The 17,040-nt window shown below is 42.0% G+C and overlaps 1 protein-coding gene across 1 annotated transcript in view; it reads right to left on the bottom strand.

Annotated features, from left to right (window-relative positions):
• LOC308294450 (solute carrier family 23 member 1) overlaps window positions 1–17,040 on the bottom strand; it is a gene marked incomplete at both ends in the record, with an annotated part of 111,257 nt that overhangs the window by 59,774 nt on the left and 34,443 nt on the right. Inside the window, 3 exons of the mRNA XM_080737183.1 lie at window positions 675–856; window positions 1,019–1,211; window positions 11,894–12,051. Coding sequence (XP_080593309.1) covers window positions 675–856; window positions 1,019–1,211; window positions 11,894–12,051 — 533 coding nt within the window. The remainder of the gene's footprint in view (window positions 1–674; window positions 857–1,018; window positions 1,212–11,893; window positions 12,052–17,040) is intronic.

Here is a 17,040-nt window from a genome sequence, read left to right as displayed (position 1 = left end):
TAGAACAAAATGGCGTATGTGCATAGAGCCTATTCATTCGCGGGCCGGATCTGGCCCCCGGGCCTTGACTTTGACATATGTGCTGTAGATGGTATATCATTTTATAATTTTGTCTAGGCATGATCTAGTCATTCAAGCCTGCATTTTGTCATGTTATCTTCTTGCAGGATGTCTGTGCGATATCAGCCTTGATGTACAGTATGGTGGGGTTTTCCACTGTTCATATCTAGCTCCCATCGATTTAGTTTTCCGTTTCAGTTGCTCAAGGCTATAATGAGCTCCAGCTCATATCACGCTACTGCTGAAATGCAGTATGTATTGTACATTGGTTAACTGCAGCATTATGAGTCACTGTTGGAGCTTAGGATGTCAAGGAATAATCTAGACCAGATCTGTATAGCTTGTATTTTATCAAGTAGCCTAGATCTAGGTGTTCGTGGGAAATCTGTATGGTGGGTGCCTCATTAGTCATAGTGTAGTGGACGCCATGGAGGCTCTTGGTTATACAGTTTGTCGTTTTCAGGGTTTAGTAAATCACTTTTGAACTGAATGTTTTAAGTAGATTTTTATATGAAGATCATTTACTAAAATGCCCTTAACATTTAATTCTTTCAAGCTTACAGTGAGGTAGCTTGTACTAAAGACACTGCAATGAACTTGCACTTTCCACTCACAGGGCTGCTATTCCCCAGTGGGCTCCAGACTTCTTCCCAGCCTCGATGAACAATGAGAGTCCAATGAGGTTGATGGTGGGAGCGATGGCTAGAGGCCCGATAAACTTTAGTACCAAGCCCACTAGTCCAGATAAGCCCAGGACAATCTGGAGCAGAGACGAAATCAAGATGGCTCCCTGGATCTTTAGGTGGCAAGAAAAGAGATACATTATTGCATTTTTTTATTGCATGTTACATACTGTGGCCTATAATTACATCAAAATAAAAAAAAGTATAAAAAATATCCATGACTGTAACTTTACATTACCTAAGCAATGGAAGGAAAAGGTGAGAATATGAGCTACCTCACGCATCCGTGACATCCACACCTCGTCAGAGCTAATCTGCATGGGGGAGCTGGTTCCGTTCTCCAGCTCCATGGACACCATTACGGGGGCCCCAGGCTCCCCGGGGTCTGGACACTGCCACTTGGGAAGAGCAAGGATGGCCAAGGTCGGCGTGATGAAGCTGAATGTCCCCCCCTGGAGGATTGGTAACCTGTGGATCATTTCATTTAGTGGGTTAAAGGGATAGTTCACTCAAAAAATTACTTTTTTTCTATGGATTACTGACCCCATGGAAACTTGAATTCATGGATATTGTTTGGTTTTTGTCGTATTCCTAAGCCAATAGGGGTGATGACCAGCATGCAGTGGTTCCCTATGGAGACACAAAGAGCCTGCTTTGTTCCCTATGGAGACACAAGGCGTCTCCTCAAATTATTGGCTTAGGAAACGACAAAAAGAAAAAGATATCCATGAATTCAAGTCCTCATGGAGTGAGTAATCGATAGAAAAAAAGGCATTTTGGGGATGGACTATCCCTTTAAACACATTCATCATGAGGCGTGACACATTATTGGTTACATTTGTAGATAGTGAGATTGACTCAGTCAAGTCACTCTAAAATAGAAATGTTGATGTGTGCTCAGTGAAGCTCAAAAAAATAAGATTTTTGCCAAGTAAGTACTTCACTCAACAGAGCATTATGATCAGATCAAGCATTATGATAAGGTAGGTTGGAATCGGTTTCTTTAACGGTTAAAGAAACCTTTTCAATACCTTATCATAATGCTTGATCAGTTCAAGTTAAACGATCCATTTATATTTTTGAACTCTCAAAGGGATTAGACAGGTTTCAGGTTTGTATGGCTAATAGGAGGTTCAGTAGTCTCAACAAGCAACTCCCTGGTGCCTTAGCTGGAGTCAACCCAATGAGAGATCTGATACTTATTGTGAAAAATATTCCACTGAAAGATTATATGTATTATTATTAAAAATAAATAAAAAGTTGCAAAGTTTGACACAGTAGCACTTAGTTGGTTGCACACATTGGTTGCATTGGACTGGAATGACCTCCTGGTTTGAGATGGATTAGACAGAGGTTTATTTACAACCTGTCTGATCCATCCGATCTAAAAATATAAAAGGGAAATAAGCAGAAGAAACATTTACCTATTGTCCAAGGACAACATATTGTTCTAGAACAGCAGGGACACTGGTAAAAGTGTGTGTGGAATTGTACAGAGGTATAAAGTAACTTTTACTTAAGTACTGTACTTATATTGTATTTATACTTAAAGGGGCACTCCACCACTTTTCAACCTATCTTATAATAGGTCCTCACTAATGTTCATGATAAAATATCACAATTTTTTTCTACTCAGTTTGGGTCTCATAGGAGAGCTGTGGGTGGGTTAAATCCTTCTACCGGTGACATCATCAATGGGAAATGCAAGCTAATAGAAACTGCAGGCTTTCTATTCCTGAAAAAGTTGCAATGTTAAAGTGGAAGCCATTGTTCTCGTGATAATAAAAAATATTATTTAATTTTTTTTGTCAAACGATGATGTCACCGGTAGAAGGATTTGACAGCTCTCCTATGAGACCCAGACTGAATAGAAAGAAATTGTGCTATTTTATTATGAACATTAGTGAGGACCTATTATATGAAGACAGGTTGAAAAGTGGTGAACTACTCCTTTAACTTCAGTGTTTCCAATTTCCAATACTTCTACTTCTACCTCGCTACATCTCGAATCCAAATATTGTACTTTTACTCCACTATATTTATTTGAAATTTTTAGTTACAAGTAGATTTGGATTATTATTACAAAAAATATTAACCACACCCTATCAGCCTTATATACATTTTAGGCCCTACCCAGCCCGAAAATGTCGGTGGGGTAGGTTCGGGTTCGGGCAGAATTAGAGAACTCTATTCTAATTTGTGGTATTGATACTTTTACTTAAAGTGGTGGAGTCATGCACCGACGTTTAACTTTTACTGCGTGTGTCCCCCATCTTTAAGCAAAAAAATGACAGTACTTTTTCCACCACTGAAATTGTAGGATGTACCTGTCTACACGAAAGCACTTTATTGGCAGAGATAGTGTGTGTGTGTGTGTGTGTGTGTGTGTGTGTAGTGAACGTGTGTCTGTATGTGTGTAATGTGTGTGTGTGTGTGTGTGTGTGTGTGTGTGTGTGTGTGTGTGTGTGCACGCACGCGGGCTGGCACACGTGCATGCGCTCATAATTGTACCTGGGACCATTGTCTATAAAGTGGTTCACAATATTCCCGGAGGCTTTCTCTCATTAACCCATTGGCTGCTTCCCCAGATTGCGCAACAGTTTTCAAAACCACAAATTAAAACCACCCAAATGATGGAACAGTACCAGGGTCGTTACAGTCTAGAACAAATCCACAAATGAAAACAAGAAAAACAATGGACCAGCACCAGGGTCGTTACAATCCAGAACAAATCCACAATCAAAACCACCAACGTTACGGAGCAGTACCAGGCTCTTTACAATAAATAACGGTGGAACAATTTCAGCAGAAGAAATCTTATGGACAGTATAAGTCAGGGGTGGGCAATAATATTTTCCATGGGGCCGTAAGAACAACAGAAAATATTGTGGAGGGCCGGGCCAAAAGGCAGTGCTCCCTGCAAGATGTGCTCCCCGCAAACTGAACACATGGCTTTACCTCTGACTTCAGTAAATAAATACTTAACAGTCCAATTTTTGTTGAAAACCCAGCATTCGGCATCAACTTTTCTTTTTTTTTGCCACTTTATCCATTTTTGATGGGTAAGGTAAGGCAGGTCGTCTTGACGTGTGACCAGTCTGACCACCTGCATGTTATTGAGACAACGATCCAATGATCACACACATGTGCTGATGTACGCATTGCGTCCATACAGTGTGTACTGTATGTGAATAAAAAACTTCAAAATAAAAGGAATGCAGCTTTAGTCCATGCATGAGGTAAAATTTGTGTTTATTTTGTAATTTGCCATTAACCCTACAAGGGCCTGTCAGAGTGAACCAAAGGGCTGCATACGGCCCCCGGGCCACACAATGCCCAGGTCTGGTAAAATAAGATACGATAAGAAAACTTTATTGTCCATCAAATTTTGCATAAAATGGAAATGTGTCTTTGGCACACAGGCAGTCAGTCAGTATAAAACAATAAAACATACATAAAATACACAATGCATTAAAACTATATAAAATGCATCCCATGACATAGCAACAGTATAAGTGCTAGACCCACATCTTACTGGCTTGCATGATTTACTGCCATGCAAATCGTTATATGAGCTTAGTAGACCTATCCAGAGGTGTGTAAATACACAGCTTAGCGGAACACTGCCGTGTCTGGGCATGAACCTGCACAAACCACTCCAGTGTGTGGAGTGGTTTAGTACATAATGTGGTAATGTGTGTGCATTGTCGTGGGTGAGTGAGGCATCAGTGCGTTGTGGTGAGGTGGGTATAGGGGATGGGGGTTGGAGTTTAAAAACATTGATTTTGTCCCTCACTGGCAGTGGAGTTACAGACAAAAACACTCAAAAAGCGAAAGGGAATTTCAGAAAACAGCAAATTACACGAGTCAGTGATTCCATTCCATCCCAGTTTTAGAAGAGGCTATTTAAGCTTTGGACGGCTACGGCAGATGACAAAGGTAACCGGAAATGATCAGCGCTCGATAGATAAACCTGCCGCCGTCGCAGCCGTCTCTACTACTTTGTTTGCTTAACGATTTGCGGTAGTAGAAACGTAAATTCTGTATTACTGAGTGGCTGCTACTGTACGGATACAACTACTGAACCTTTGACAAGGTTTTATTATTTAGCAACAGAAAGGGAATTATTCCAGCTGTTCCAGTACTAAATACATCTAAGGCACTTCAATAAATAATGGAGGTACGCGCACGGACACGCACACGCACACGCACACACACACACACACACACACACACACACACACACACACACACACACACTATAATAGTGAATAGTGATACTAGTGATCACAGTGTTAATATTTTGACAAATAATGTTGTATTTCTCACGGAGACAAGATGACCATCTATATGTCACGTTTTTTTTTTTGTTTCAGTGAAATCGAGAACAGGAGTGCTCGTCGTGCGGCAAGGGGCGGAACAAGCGGTCGCTTTGATCCACAACAAAGACAACGACAACGTAGCGTCGGCAGGAATGATAGCGCCTCACCCCACGGAGGTTAGGGTTAGGGTTAGGGTTAGGGTTAGGCATAGTTTTACTGAGGTTAAGGTTAGGGTTAGGGTTAGAGTTAGGCATAGTAATATATAAGATATAGTATTATATAAGATAAACAACGAAAGAGATGTCGCAAACGAGTGACACTAGTGAATGGCTGTTGTCGCCATCTCATGGTGAATACGCAGAACTACACAGGTGCGCTGATAAGAGACTATTAAAGTGAATTGATCCAGGTGGTGGTAGGGGGTTATGATTTATGGCTATACAACCATACAAAAACATTATTTTTTAAACATTACATTTTCCTGTGATTAGGACCCCTACAACACCATGTGATTTTTTTTAAATGTTTTGGCAAGTAGAAATACGGGTCTTGCAGGGATATATCAATATTTTCAGGAGGGGAGTATCATAATGGAAAGGTCACAATAATCACTTGATTTAAAATATACTCTTCGTTATTTCAGTACACACACACACACACACACACACACACACACACACACACACACACACACACACACACACGAGAGAGACAATACCAGAGGGTTTTTTGGGGGAGATTTATGGGTCTTCTGTCTGGGCAAGACATGCCTTTATTCTGTGTAAAGTGGTACACCGTACTAATTTTAAGATTGGTTGTTTAGAATTTATGGTCTATCATTAACAAAAATGATCTGGCTTTTCTCACCCTATTGGCTAGGAAACGGCTTTTGATTTATTGGAAATCACCTGTTTCTCCCTCTCATACAGACTGGATGTCCTTTAATTTTCTTAGACAGGAAAATTTGTGTGGAGGATAAATTTAGCTTTCATTCCTAACTGAAGCTAGCCTGACACTAGGTGGATACAGTATGGGCATTCCCAGATGATGTCCTGTTAGGGTACCTAACAGGCCCTTATGCCGCCTATATGGAGATCCCCAGGCATCAAAACCAGGCCCTGCTTGGCTTTACTAATTAACATAGTTTTATGGCTATATATGGAGATCCCTGTCCCAATGTCATCAATATTAAGGACATATCTGGGAATGCCCGTATTTGTTAATATTAGCTCCAATCCAAATTCAAATATCAGAACACGCCAGCTACATTTTCAAATAGCCAAGTGGTTAAACTGATCTAATGCTAAAGAAACTATTTTTGCTGGGGACCCCCTGGGAATTATAAGCTATTATTAGCTAGTTATTCACTTCGCAACAACTGAAAGCTGTACAATAGGCAGACAAAGAAAAAACCTTTAAACAATTATTTGTAACACAGGATCAAAATAATGTATACGTATTGTATTTGTTGTCTTATCCCAAGCTTTCTCTGAGTTTTCAGTAAATACAGTACATGCATGCATGCATGTGCACAGCACAGCTGAGCACACGCATGCCTAGGACGCAGCGGAAGCCAAGTGACAAGAGTGAAGACAGAGAGGGAGAGAGAGAGATTATGATATATGAATACAAACTTGTTGTATGACATATACATTAAGACTAATCAAATTAATTATTATATTATTAATAATTAAGAAATACTACTCACAATTCATTTCGGATGAAAATAACATTTTTACTAATCTGTAAATGCTCATATGATTGGTGTGTCCCATACTTCAGTCAGTGCAGTCCTTAAAACCATTGATTTATCAGTACCCTCCTGCCCTGGTATTTGGCCTTTGTGCCCTCAACACTCTCCTGCTGATTTCACTGCTGCTTTTATCTGCTTCATGGGTTTTAATGTAATTTTTATTATCTTACTTTATTTTAACTTGCATTATTTTATCTCCTTGCTGACAGCTATTTTTTACTGCTGCTTTTATGGACTTTTATGTGACTTTTATGTGTTTTTTAATTTTATTATTTCATGTGTTTTATCTTATAATTTTACTTTTATCAAAATGTTTGCCTTGCCCATGAAGTGACGAAATCCCAGGCCTGTCGAGGAGATAACAGCTTTTAAAGGACTAACAAAACATTTAGATCATGAATTTAGAGCTCTTGACCGCTCTTTGAACATCAAACCAGCTCAGAGGGGAAGGCATAGAATCGGAGGATTCATCAGTGCGTTGTGGTGAGGTGTGTGGAGTTACACACAAAAACACAAATAAAGTGAAAGGGAATTTCAGAAAACAGCAAATTACACGAGTCAGTGATTCCATTCCATCCCAGTTTTAGAATAGGCTATTTAAGCTTTGGACGGCTACGGCAGATGACAAAGGTAACCGGATATGATCAGCGCTCGATAGATAAACCTGCCGCCGTCGCAGCCGTCTCTACTACTTTGTTTGCTTAACGATTTGCACACACACACACACACACACACACACACACACACACACACACACACACACACACACACACACACACACACACACACACACACACACACACACACACACACACACACACACACAATAACACATTTTGACCAGAAGGTCTGCATCAGAAAATAATTGTAGTTTTAGGCCTACTTGTTTGAAGACACACCCACACGCTTGCACATGCGCGCATTGCTTGTTACGAGACACATGTACAGTATGCTGCCTATACTGTATCTGGGCCTATGTAATATAATCTGTTCGAAAATAGGGATCACACAGTCAATATTTTGACAAATAATGTTGTATTTCTCACTGAGACAAGATGACTATCTATATATCAATATTTTCAGCACAGGTGCATCATAATGGAAAGGTCATGCAGTTTGAAGTAATATCATAATAATACCATAATCACTTGATTTAAAAATATACTCTTCGTTATTTCAGTGCACGCGCGCGCGCGCGCGCGCACGCACGCACACACACACACACACACACACACACACACACACACACACACACACACACACACACACACACACACACACACACACACACACACACACACACACACACACACACACACACACACACACACACACACACACACACACACACACACACACACACACACACACACACACACCTCTGAGTGAGACAATACCAGAGGGGATTTGAGGGGAGATTTATGGGTCTTCTGTCAGGGCAAGACATGCCTTTATTCTATGTAAAGTGGTACACGTACCAACTTTAAGCTTGAATTTATGGTCTATCTATCATAAAGAAAAATGTTCTGGCTTTTCTCACCCTATTGGCTGGGAAACGGCTTTTGATTTATTGGAAATCACCTGTCTCTCCCTCTCATACAGACTGGATGTCCTTTATTTTTCTTAGGAAAAAAAATGAGTGGCTCCGCCAGTACATTTGGGAAAATATGGGGTTAATTCTTTCAATTTGTGAGGAGGATAAATTTAGCTTTCATTCCTAACTGAAGCTAGCCTGACACTAGCCTGAATTGCATTATTCAGTCTGAAAGTGCTTTCATCCAAGGCAATTTCTGGGATGGGTGCTGCCAAAGAGGCAGTCTTCTGCGATTGGTAAATGTATTGTTATCACATTTTTGTCTTAGGAATGCGACAAAAAACTAAAAATATTATTGAACTCTAGTCTCCATGGCGTGACTAATCAATAGAAAAAAAGTCATTTTGGGGTGAACTACTCCTTTAAACTGTAAACCTAAAGAATGCCCTGGGCATCACATTTTCTCCAATGCTCTGTTGCCAGAGTGCTGTTCTGCTATGCAGATTGCAACGAACATTTATATTGTTGAGTTGACAGACTTCTTTAGTTCCTGATGTTTTCCTGAGTTTCTATTTACTTCTTGTCTTGTGAGAGTTTTTTGTTTTTTTTGGAAGAAAGAAAACTGCTTACATTGTTCATGTAAATCGTATTTATATGAATATATTCATGGTTGCATGGTGTTTGGCTGAATACAGCAACAATGCTTCTGTAAAATAAACAATAAACATAGATAGATACTCTTTACAGAGTATCCATCTGCGTGGAAATATATTCCACAATAGGAATGTTGGCACCTGTGCCAACATTGACGTGGTCAATTAAGTGAAGTTAGCTAATTTATAGCAAATTACATCTTGAACAAAATTCTACATTCATTAAAACTGCAATTTGAATGAAGAGGCCATCGGGGAGATAGATGGGTTATTGCTCTGGGTCTAATGATCGTTATAACAATGTCCTGCCAATCAAAATATGTCAAAATATTTGTCATACTTTTGTTTTTTTAAACGTGGTCAATTAAATGAAGTTAGCTAATTATTTTATAGCAATTTACATCTTGCCAAAATTCTACATTCATTAAAACTCTGAACTCTGACCCGGGAGCGAGTCGGGGAGATAGGTGGATTGGGCATCCCCAGATGATGCCCTGTTAGGGTACCTAACAGGCCCTTATGCCGATATATGGAGATCCCCAGGCATCAAAACCAGGCCCTAACTTTCCAAGGCCCTGCTTGATTTTTACTAATCTGTAAATGCTCATATGATTCGTGTGTCCCATACTTCAGTCAGTGCAGTCCTTAAAACCATTGATTTACCCTCCTGCCCTGGTATTTGGCCTTTGTGCCCTCAACACTATCACTAGATAACAGCTTTTAAAGGACTAACAAAACAGTTAGATAATGAAATTTAAGATCAGGCTGTGGAGCAGTCGGCACAATTTTATGACATTAGCTTACTAATAACTCTAACCCTAACCTTAACCTCTGTAAAACTAGGCCTGACAGCTCTTTGAACATCAAACAAGCTCAGAGGGGAAGGCATAGAATCGGAGGAGTTTCATAGGATTAGGCCGGACTAAGGTTTGCACATACTGTACATATCTGTTAGGGTTAGAGTTAGGTCGACTGTGGTTAAGGTTAAGTTAAGGTACTGAGGAATGGGCTTACTGTATGCCTTGATTTTGTGAATGGGCCATAACTGTATCTTTAATATTTGTGTCCTTGTATGTGGACATGAATGCATTGTTAAAATGTGTGTGTGTTTGTCCGTCTGTCTGTTACCAGTTAATCTCCGGCACCGTAGGTGCACACACACTCCCTGGAAGACAATTCAGGGCAGTATATATATATATATATATATACTGTATATATACTGTATATATACGTATGTCACAGTTTTGTTTTTGTTTTTTTGAGTTTCAGTGAAATTGAGAACAGGAGCGCTCGTCGTGCGGCGGAACAAGCGGTCGCTTTGATCCACAACAATGAGAACGACAACGTAGCGTCGGCAAGAATGATAGTGCCTCACGCCACGGAGGTTAGGGTTAGGGTTAGGCATAGTTTTACAGAGGTTAAGGTTAGGGTTAGAGTTAGGCATAGTAAGCTAATGGCTAAACACAGCCGAGCTAGGCTAGGTGTCGCAAACGAGTGACGTCAGCGACTACACAAGTGAATGGCTGAGTTGTCACCATCTCATGGTGAATACGCAGAATTACACAGGTGCGCTGATAAGAGACTATCAAGGTGGCCAAGCTGGGCATGTTTTGAGGAACTTTGTTTTATTCGTGTATATAGTAGTTTAGTCTTTTTTCGTGTTTTTTTCTGATCGGCTGGCAGAAAAAGTGGGGGAAGGGCCTTCTGTGCCTTGCGGGGAACAAAGCAGAGGAAACAGTGGCCTACCTCTATTCTGTTTAGCCTGTCTTTAAAGGCCCATTCCCACTGGGCCAGATAACAGATAAAAAAATCTCTTTCTCCAGATATTTTACATTCAAAGTGGATGGTAGATATACAGATAACAAAAATATTTACCACAGATATTTGCCACAGATACTTTTATCTGTGGCCGATATTTTTTTTATCTGTATCTACCATCCACTTTGAATGTAAAAATATCTGGAGAAAGAGATTTTTTTATCTGATATCTGGCCCAGTGGGAATGGGCCTTTAAGCGTGTGGCCCTGGGGTAACGGGACTGGCTCGTTGCTTTGGTGTTTTTTATGGAGACACCAGTCTGTTGGTGCCGTAGGCATCGAGATGTACATGGACCTTGTTTTTGGATGCAGGCGAACATGGCGGCGGGAGTCAGATCCGGAGTAAACTGCATCCGCGCGATGTTCGCGCAGAAGAGGAGGCCTACACGCTGTCGTCGTGAAAGCCCGTAACTCGGGCCGGAGGCGAACGCCGCGCACCGGAGGAGCGGAGCCCTCGCCGTGGAGGCTCGTGGCGTGGACCGGAGGACGTGTCGCTGTGGAGGTCCGTAACATACGTGGGCCAAGACGGCGGAGGAGACGCTGTATACCGAGGCTCGGAAGGACGATTGCAATGCGCAAACTCCACGATATTGTTCCAATCTTCCATCCCGGGCCATCCAAATTACCCCCCCCCCCCCCCCCCGCCCTCCCTCCTGTATTGTGGAGAGGAGCATCTATCTGCGTTTTTTCTTTTTCTTTGTTGTGACTCGACACTTAACTTTTTTTATCAGACTCTTGGACACTTTTTTTGCTCTGCACTTTTTCTTTTATTTAGGCTAAGCATTATTGTAAGTTATTATTATTGTCTTGGTGCAAACACTTATGCATACTGTATATGTGTATATTTTTTTGGCACTACGTTGAGAAGTAGTTCCTAATGTTTGATTGACTGGACCATTGTAAGTTCTTTGAGTTTGCAATATGCTTAGAAAAGTCCCTTAAAATTGCAATCCTTTACATGAAACGTTAGTACTACTTTTTTGTTGTTGTGTTCTGTCTCGACACTATATATATATATGTGTGTGTGTGTGTGTGTGTGTGTGTGTGTGTGTGTGTGTGTGTGTGTGTTACCTTGTTCCTACAGCAGTCTGAAGCAAGGTGCACAACCCTGACACAAAGAATATGGTGGAGATGAGCTGGCTCTTGGCAGCATTGTTGTCGCCGATGCAGAGAGGCTCCGACAGAATCAGGGGGATTGCAATGATGCCTCCAAAGGCTAGGATATAGTGCTGTGGAAACAGATAAATGACAATAGTTCTCATGCAGAAAATACAGACAGAACTAAAGAGAAGTCTTTATTTTGAGCGCTATCTACATCTGTGTGCTGTTTGTTTTAACTTACAACTAAATGTTAAGATGATGCACAAAGAATCAATGCAAATGTGAAGGGGAATGCAAACAACGGGAAAAAAAAAGAAACAGGGGCTTGAGAAGTGGTATTCTATGGGAATGTTTGCACATTCATTCTAGGATGAAATTACATCAATGTGGAATATACATATCTATTAAATAATAAGACATTAAAATACAAATGGAGAAAAAACTAAAAACAAACAAAAAAACAATAATATGAGCAATAAAACAAAGAAAAGAACCAAAAGCATATCGCAACAATAAAGGTCATAGGCACAAAAAGTAACCCTCTGTGGAAAATATTGAACAGACCCAGGTTAGGTAGACCATATGGGAAATAAGGCTGGGCAATATATTGATAATCTATTGATATCGAGGTATCAACATGCAAGGTACCGGTATACATATCGACAAAGACGGCTTGAAATGAGGTATTGGTGTATGTGTCAAATTACACTCTATGCATGTACGTAGCACATGCAAAAAAGCAATCCATCTGTAACCAGATGTGGTTATTTCAATAAAACCATTGTTGAAACATGGAAATAAGGCATTTAATGTATTTATTCTATCTGTACTGTGCAGCGTGCATGCACGGATAAGCTATTCATTATCTGGGTTAGGCAGGCAGTGGGCCTAAAGCAGAAAAACATTAAAAACGATATAATGCAATTGTTTTTGCTAATATCGTGGGTAATATCGATATCAAGGTATTCAACAACGTTATCAAATATCAAAGGTTTTCCTAATATCGCCCAGCCTTAACCCTTTCCAAGCCACGGGGAGCCCCTTAATGTTAAAACCGTAGTATATCGCACATCCCAGCAAGGAGTCTCAGCCGCGCCGCACTTTCCCGGACTTTGTCATTAAAACCGGAATAAATGATTTTGATCCGAAAATCGGCGATCGTCTAACCTTCCCTAGTCACCGCTCGTCCATCGGTGGCTCGTGGCTGCTCTGACATGAACCAGAAGTGACTCTCATGGCGTTTCCTTCTTCAGCCTTCCTTCCTCCCACCCACTTGTTGTTTGGACGTTAGCACTAGCAGAGCTAGTGCTAGGTGCTAGGCTATCCAAAGTGGACACATCGACTGTTCAGTCACTCCTGGACTATATGCATGGATCGTTATGCGCGCGGATCGCGCACGCGAAACGCACGGGGAGATCGATGCTCGGCCAAAACCACCACTCTATCCCAACGGAGATCGAGAAAATCACGGTGAGCTAATGACCTGGGGGGAAAAAAAAGAAAAAACAACAGCGCTGTCCAAGAAGGAGGGGCAGCGGGCTCATGTTTATAAACATAATATTATGTCTCAGATCACAATACAATAATAGAAATTTCACGGCTAATCTACCAACCACCATTCTATTTTGGCTGGCAAACTGGGAAATATTTGGTGGTTAAGAGAAGCGATTTCAGAACTTTATTGAGTTGGTGAGAAGACAACTCCAGTACATGTAATGGCAGAGAATTCCATATTTTAGACCCTCTGTGGGCTTTAAACTGAGTTTGAGAGGTGGGGTCTGAGGTGATTTGAGCTATACGTGTTGAATAAATAGACCTGAAAGTTCTCCCTAATGAGGCATGAACAAATTGATCAATTTGAAGATGGTTTACTTGATAAACACTGAGGACACCTAATCGAATAAACCAGTAAGACTCCCTAATCGGGAGATAAGTGACCGTCAGGTCAGGTGTATATGTTACAGTATGTTCAAGAAACCAGTAAAAGTTGTCAAGGAGCACTCGTTTTGACGTTCACCACACACTAATCACCACCAGATGGCGACGTCAGCCACTGCTCTGCCATTCACCAGAGTGTATATAAGAGAGTTACGTCACGCTTTGAACTCGCCGCAGACCGGAAGTGTTTACTCTTTATTTACTAGCCTAGCCTAGCCTAGCCTAGCCTAGCCTAGCCATTAGCTCCATTGTAGTCACTTGGACAGGGCGTTTAACGTGCGCTTGCCCAGGCCTTACGGCCTGGGCATAAATATAACGATTGCATTCACCACGGCTTCGTAACTCGTGCGGCGCTCCGCCGGCCGCGCGGCCCTGGCCCGCTCTTCGCGGCCACTCGCGCCTGCGGCGCTCGGGGGCGAAGAGCAGGACCAAGGTCCGCTGGCCTTCGCGCCGCTTGGGGCTTCGTGGACCCAGGGGGGCCTCGTAACTCGTTTGGGCTTCGTGGATACAGGGGGGCTTCGGTAGCCGCTCGCAGTGTCGTGGACAATAGAGCGGCGCACCGCCTGGAGTACGTTGTTGTGGCGACCGCTTGCTCCGCCCCGTGCCGCACCACGAGTGCTCCGCGTCTCGAATGTGCTGTTTCTCTAATATACTATGACATATACACAAATGACAGATCCATGTTGATGACAGGACTCTAGACGTGCTGTGTACCGCTTTGCGTGATTTTAGGGCAAAATCTGTAGGAGCAGTGTCCAAAAATGTGTTTTGCAAGAATCTGCCTGATGGTGGCGCTAGAAGAGGGCCATGTGAGAAATGAGGGGTGGAGGTTGTGGTTTGGCAGCCAAGGAGTGTGTGTGCAAAGTTTGGCATGGATAGGGGCAACAGTGGTGGAGATATGAGTAGGGCAAAAGTGTGACGTGACGTGACGTGACTGACTGACTGACTGACAGACTGACAGCCGGTGGAGGTTTTGATAGTAACTGCGACCTGACAGTCGCAATAAAGGCTGAATTATATGTCTCGGATGTACATAACAGAACTCTTTTCTGAAGACGGGCTGAAGCTTGGTCTGATGAGAAATTAGTATTTTCAAGGAAAGGACAATTCATTGAAGGGGGATGTGGTTGGGTGGAATCTTGGAGGCACGATTAGGACCAACTTCTGAAATTTACAAATATCCTGTTGGCTACTGTAACATAATTAATCTTGCTGGCTAAAGCAAGACACTATTGCTGCCAGGGTTGTGGGTTCCAATCCTGTATACCTCAGCAGGTACGGTATAGCCAGAATAACCCCCAACTGAGGTTAGGGTTAGGGTTTAGGTTAGGGTTAGGTGACACCTGTATATAGAATAATGGAAGTCAATCTTCTGAATAGAGGGCTGCGGGTTAAATCCATAGTTATTTATAAAAGGTTAAATCCCCCTCCAGACCGTCCGCTCTCATTAGATTTCTGACCATTCTTCTGGCCGCCTCCTCCCCTCATCTATCTATAAATGCGAGAAGTCTCTGTGTGTGTGTGTGTGTCTGTCTGTCTGTCTGTAATCCGCGTATCTCGAGAACCGTTCGTCCCACCGGCTTCAGATTCGGCACGCCCGACCCGATACACAATTTTCTGGAACCAGCACGAAAGGTTCGGATTCTGATGTCTGACATCAGGATTTTCCGGAACTGGCACTGTGTCTGCATAGATCTCCATATATGGGCATAAAATGGATGCAGACAGACAGATAAAGATATCTCCATATATGGGCATAAATGGACACAGGCAAACAGATGGTCAAAGATCTCCATATATGGGCATAAAGTGGACGCAGACAGACAGATACAGATATCTCCATATATGGGCATAAAATGGACCCAGTACTATAACTGCAGTGATCTCCATATATGGACATAAAATGGACGCCGACAGACAGACAGATACAGATATCTCCATATATGGGCATAAATGGACACAGGCAGACAGATGGTCAAAACGGGTCCTATGAAAACAGGTATAATGGGGTTTGCATTAAAGGGCGGGGCATTCATTCCCTATTTACATTGTTCCGAGTTGGCCAGGTCGCCGACTCGGGCGGCCCAGCTTCTAGTTGATTTAATTTCTGATCACCGCTCCCTCGATCGCACATAGTGTATTATTTGTGAGGTGTTGCTCACAGTTAGATGAAAGGAAAGTGCCACTGGAGTCACTTGTATATCATATATAGGCTATAGGCTAATACCAGTAAGACTCCCTAATCGGGAGATAAGCGACCAACGGTCGCTTATCTCCACAAATAGGCCAAAAGTTTGTTTTACCAATTATCAAGACATACGGGCAGTTGACAGTTTGCCATGGTTACTCATTGAAGTTGAATCTCCATATATGGAGATAACCTACGCATCACACTAAGTCTGACCTCACCAGCCCATATTTGGGCATGAGCAACTTATGTCTCCATATATGGAGATATGATGACATCACACAGTCCTCAGCCGATGATGTGGCGTGATGTCATACAATACACAAACGAGCCCTACAGTATAAAGGGGCAATTCTTGCCAGGAAAGAAGCATTTCTTCGACTCAGACCTTATCGCCAGGGTTGGCTTATACTGCCCTACAAAGGCAGAGTGCAGTAACTACGTTTTCGTATTTCACCAAAAAATGGGTTTAAAAGTGTTACAGCTTATAAGCCAAATGAGATAAAGATATAAAAGTGATATTACACTGATTGTACATCTGTTCTTGAGGTAATTGTTCATCCCCCAATATCATGAAGGCTAATTTGACCATTGGGCGACACAAATAAGTCGGTGTGTCCCAAAACGTAGTTACTGCACTCTGCCTTTGTAGGGCAGTATAGCAGCTGTCGGTAGGACCATATATGGATTCTGTTAGTGTGGATCTCCTAACAGGGCATCATCTGGGATACAATCCCTTTTATGCCCATATATGGAGATCCCTAACATAATCCCTTTCATGCCCATATATGGAGATCCCTAACAGAATCCCTTTTATGCCCATATATGGAGATCCCTAACAGCATCCCTTTTATGCCCATATATGGAGATCACAAACAGCTAACAGAATCCCTTTTATGCCCATATATGGAGATCCCTAACAGAATCCCTTTTATGCCCATATATGGAGATCCCTAACAGAATCCCTTTTATGCCCATATATGGAGATCCC

This window comes from Nannobrachium achirus (genome assembly GCF_963921795.1).
Source record: "Nannobrachium achirus genome assembly, chromosome: 11".
In the NCBI taxonomy this organism is placed as follows: domain Eukaryota; kingdom Metazoa; phylum Chordata; class Actinopteri; order Myctophiformes; family Myctophidae; genus Nannobrachium; species Nannobrachium achirus.
This window is presented reverse-complemented; position numbering and strand designations above follow the sequence as displayed.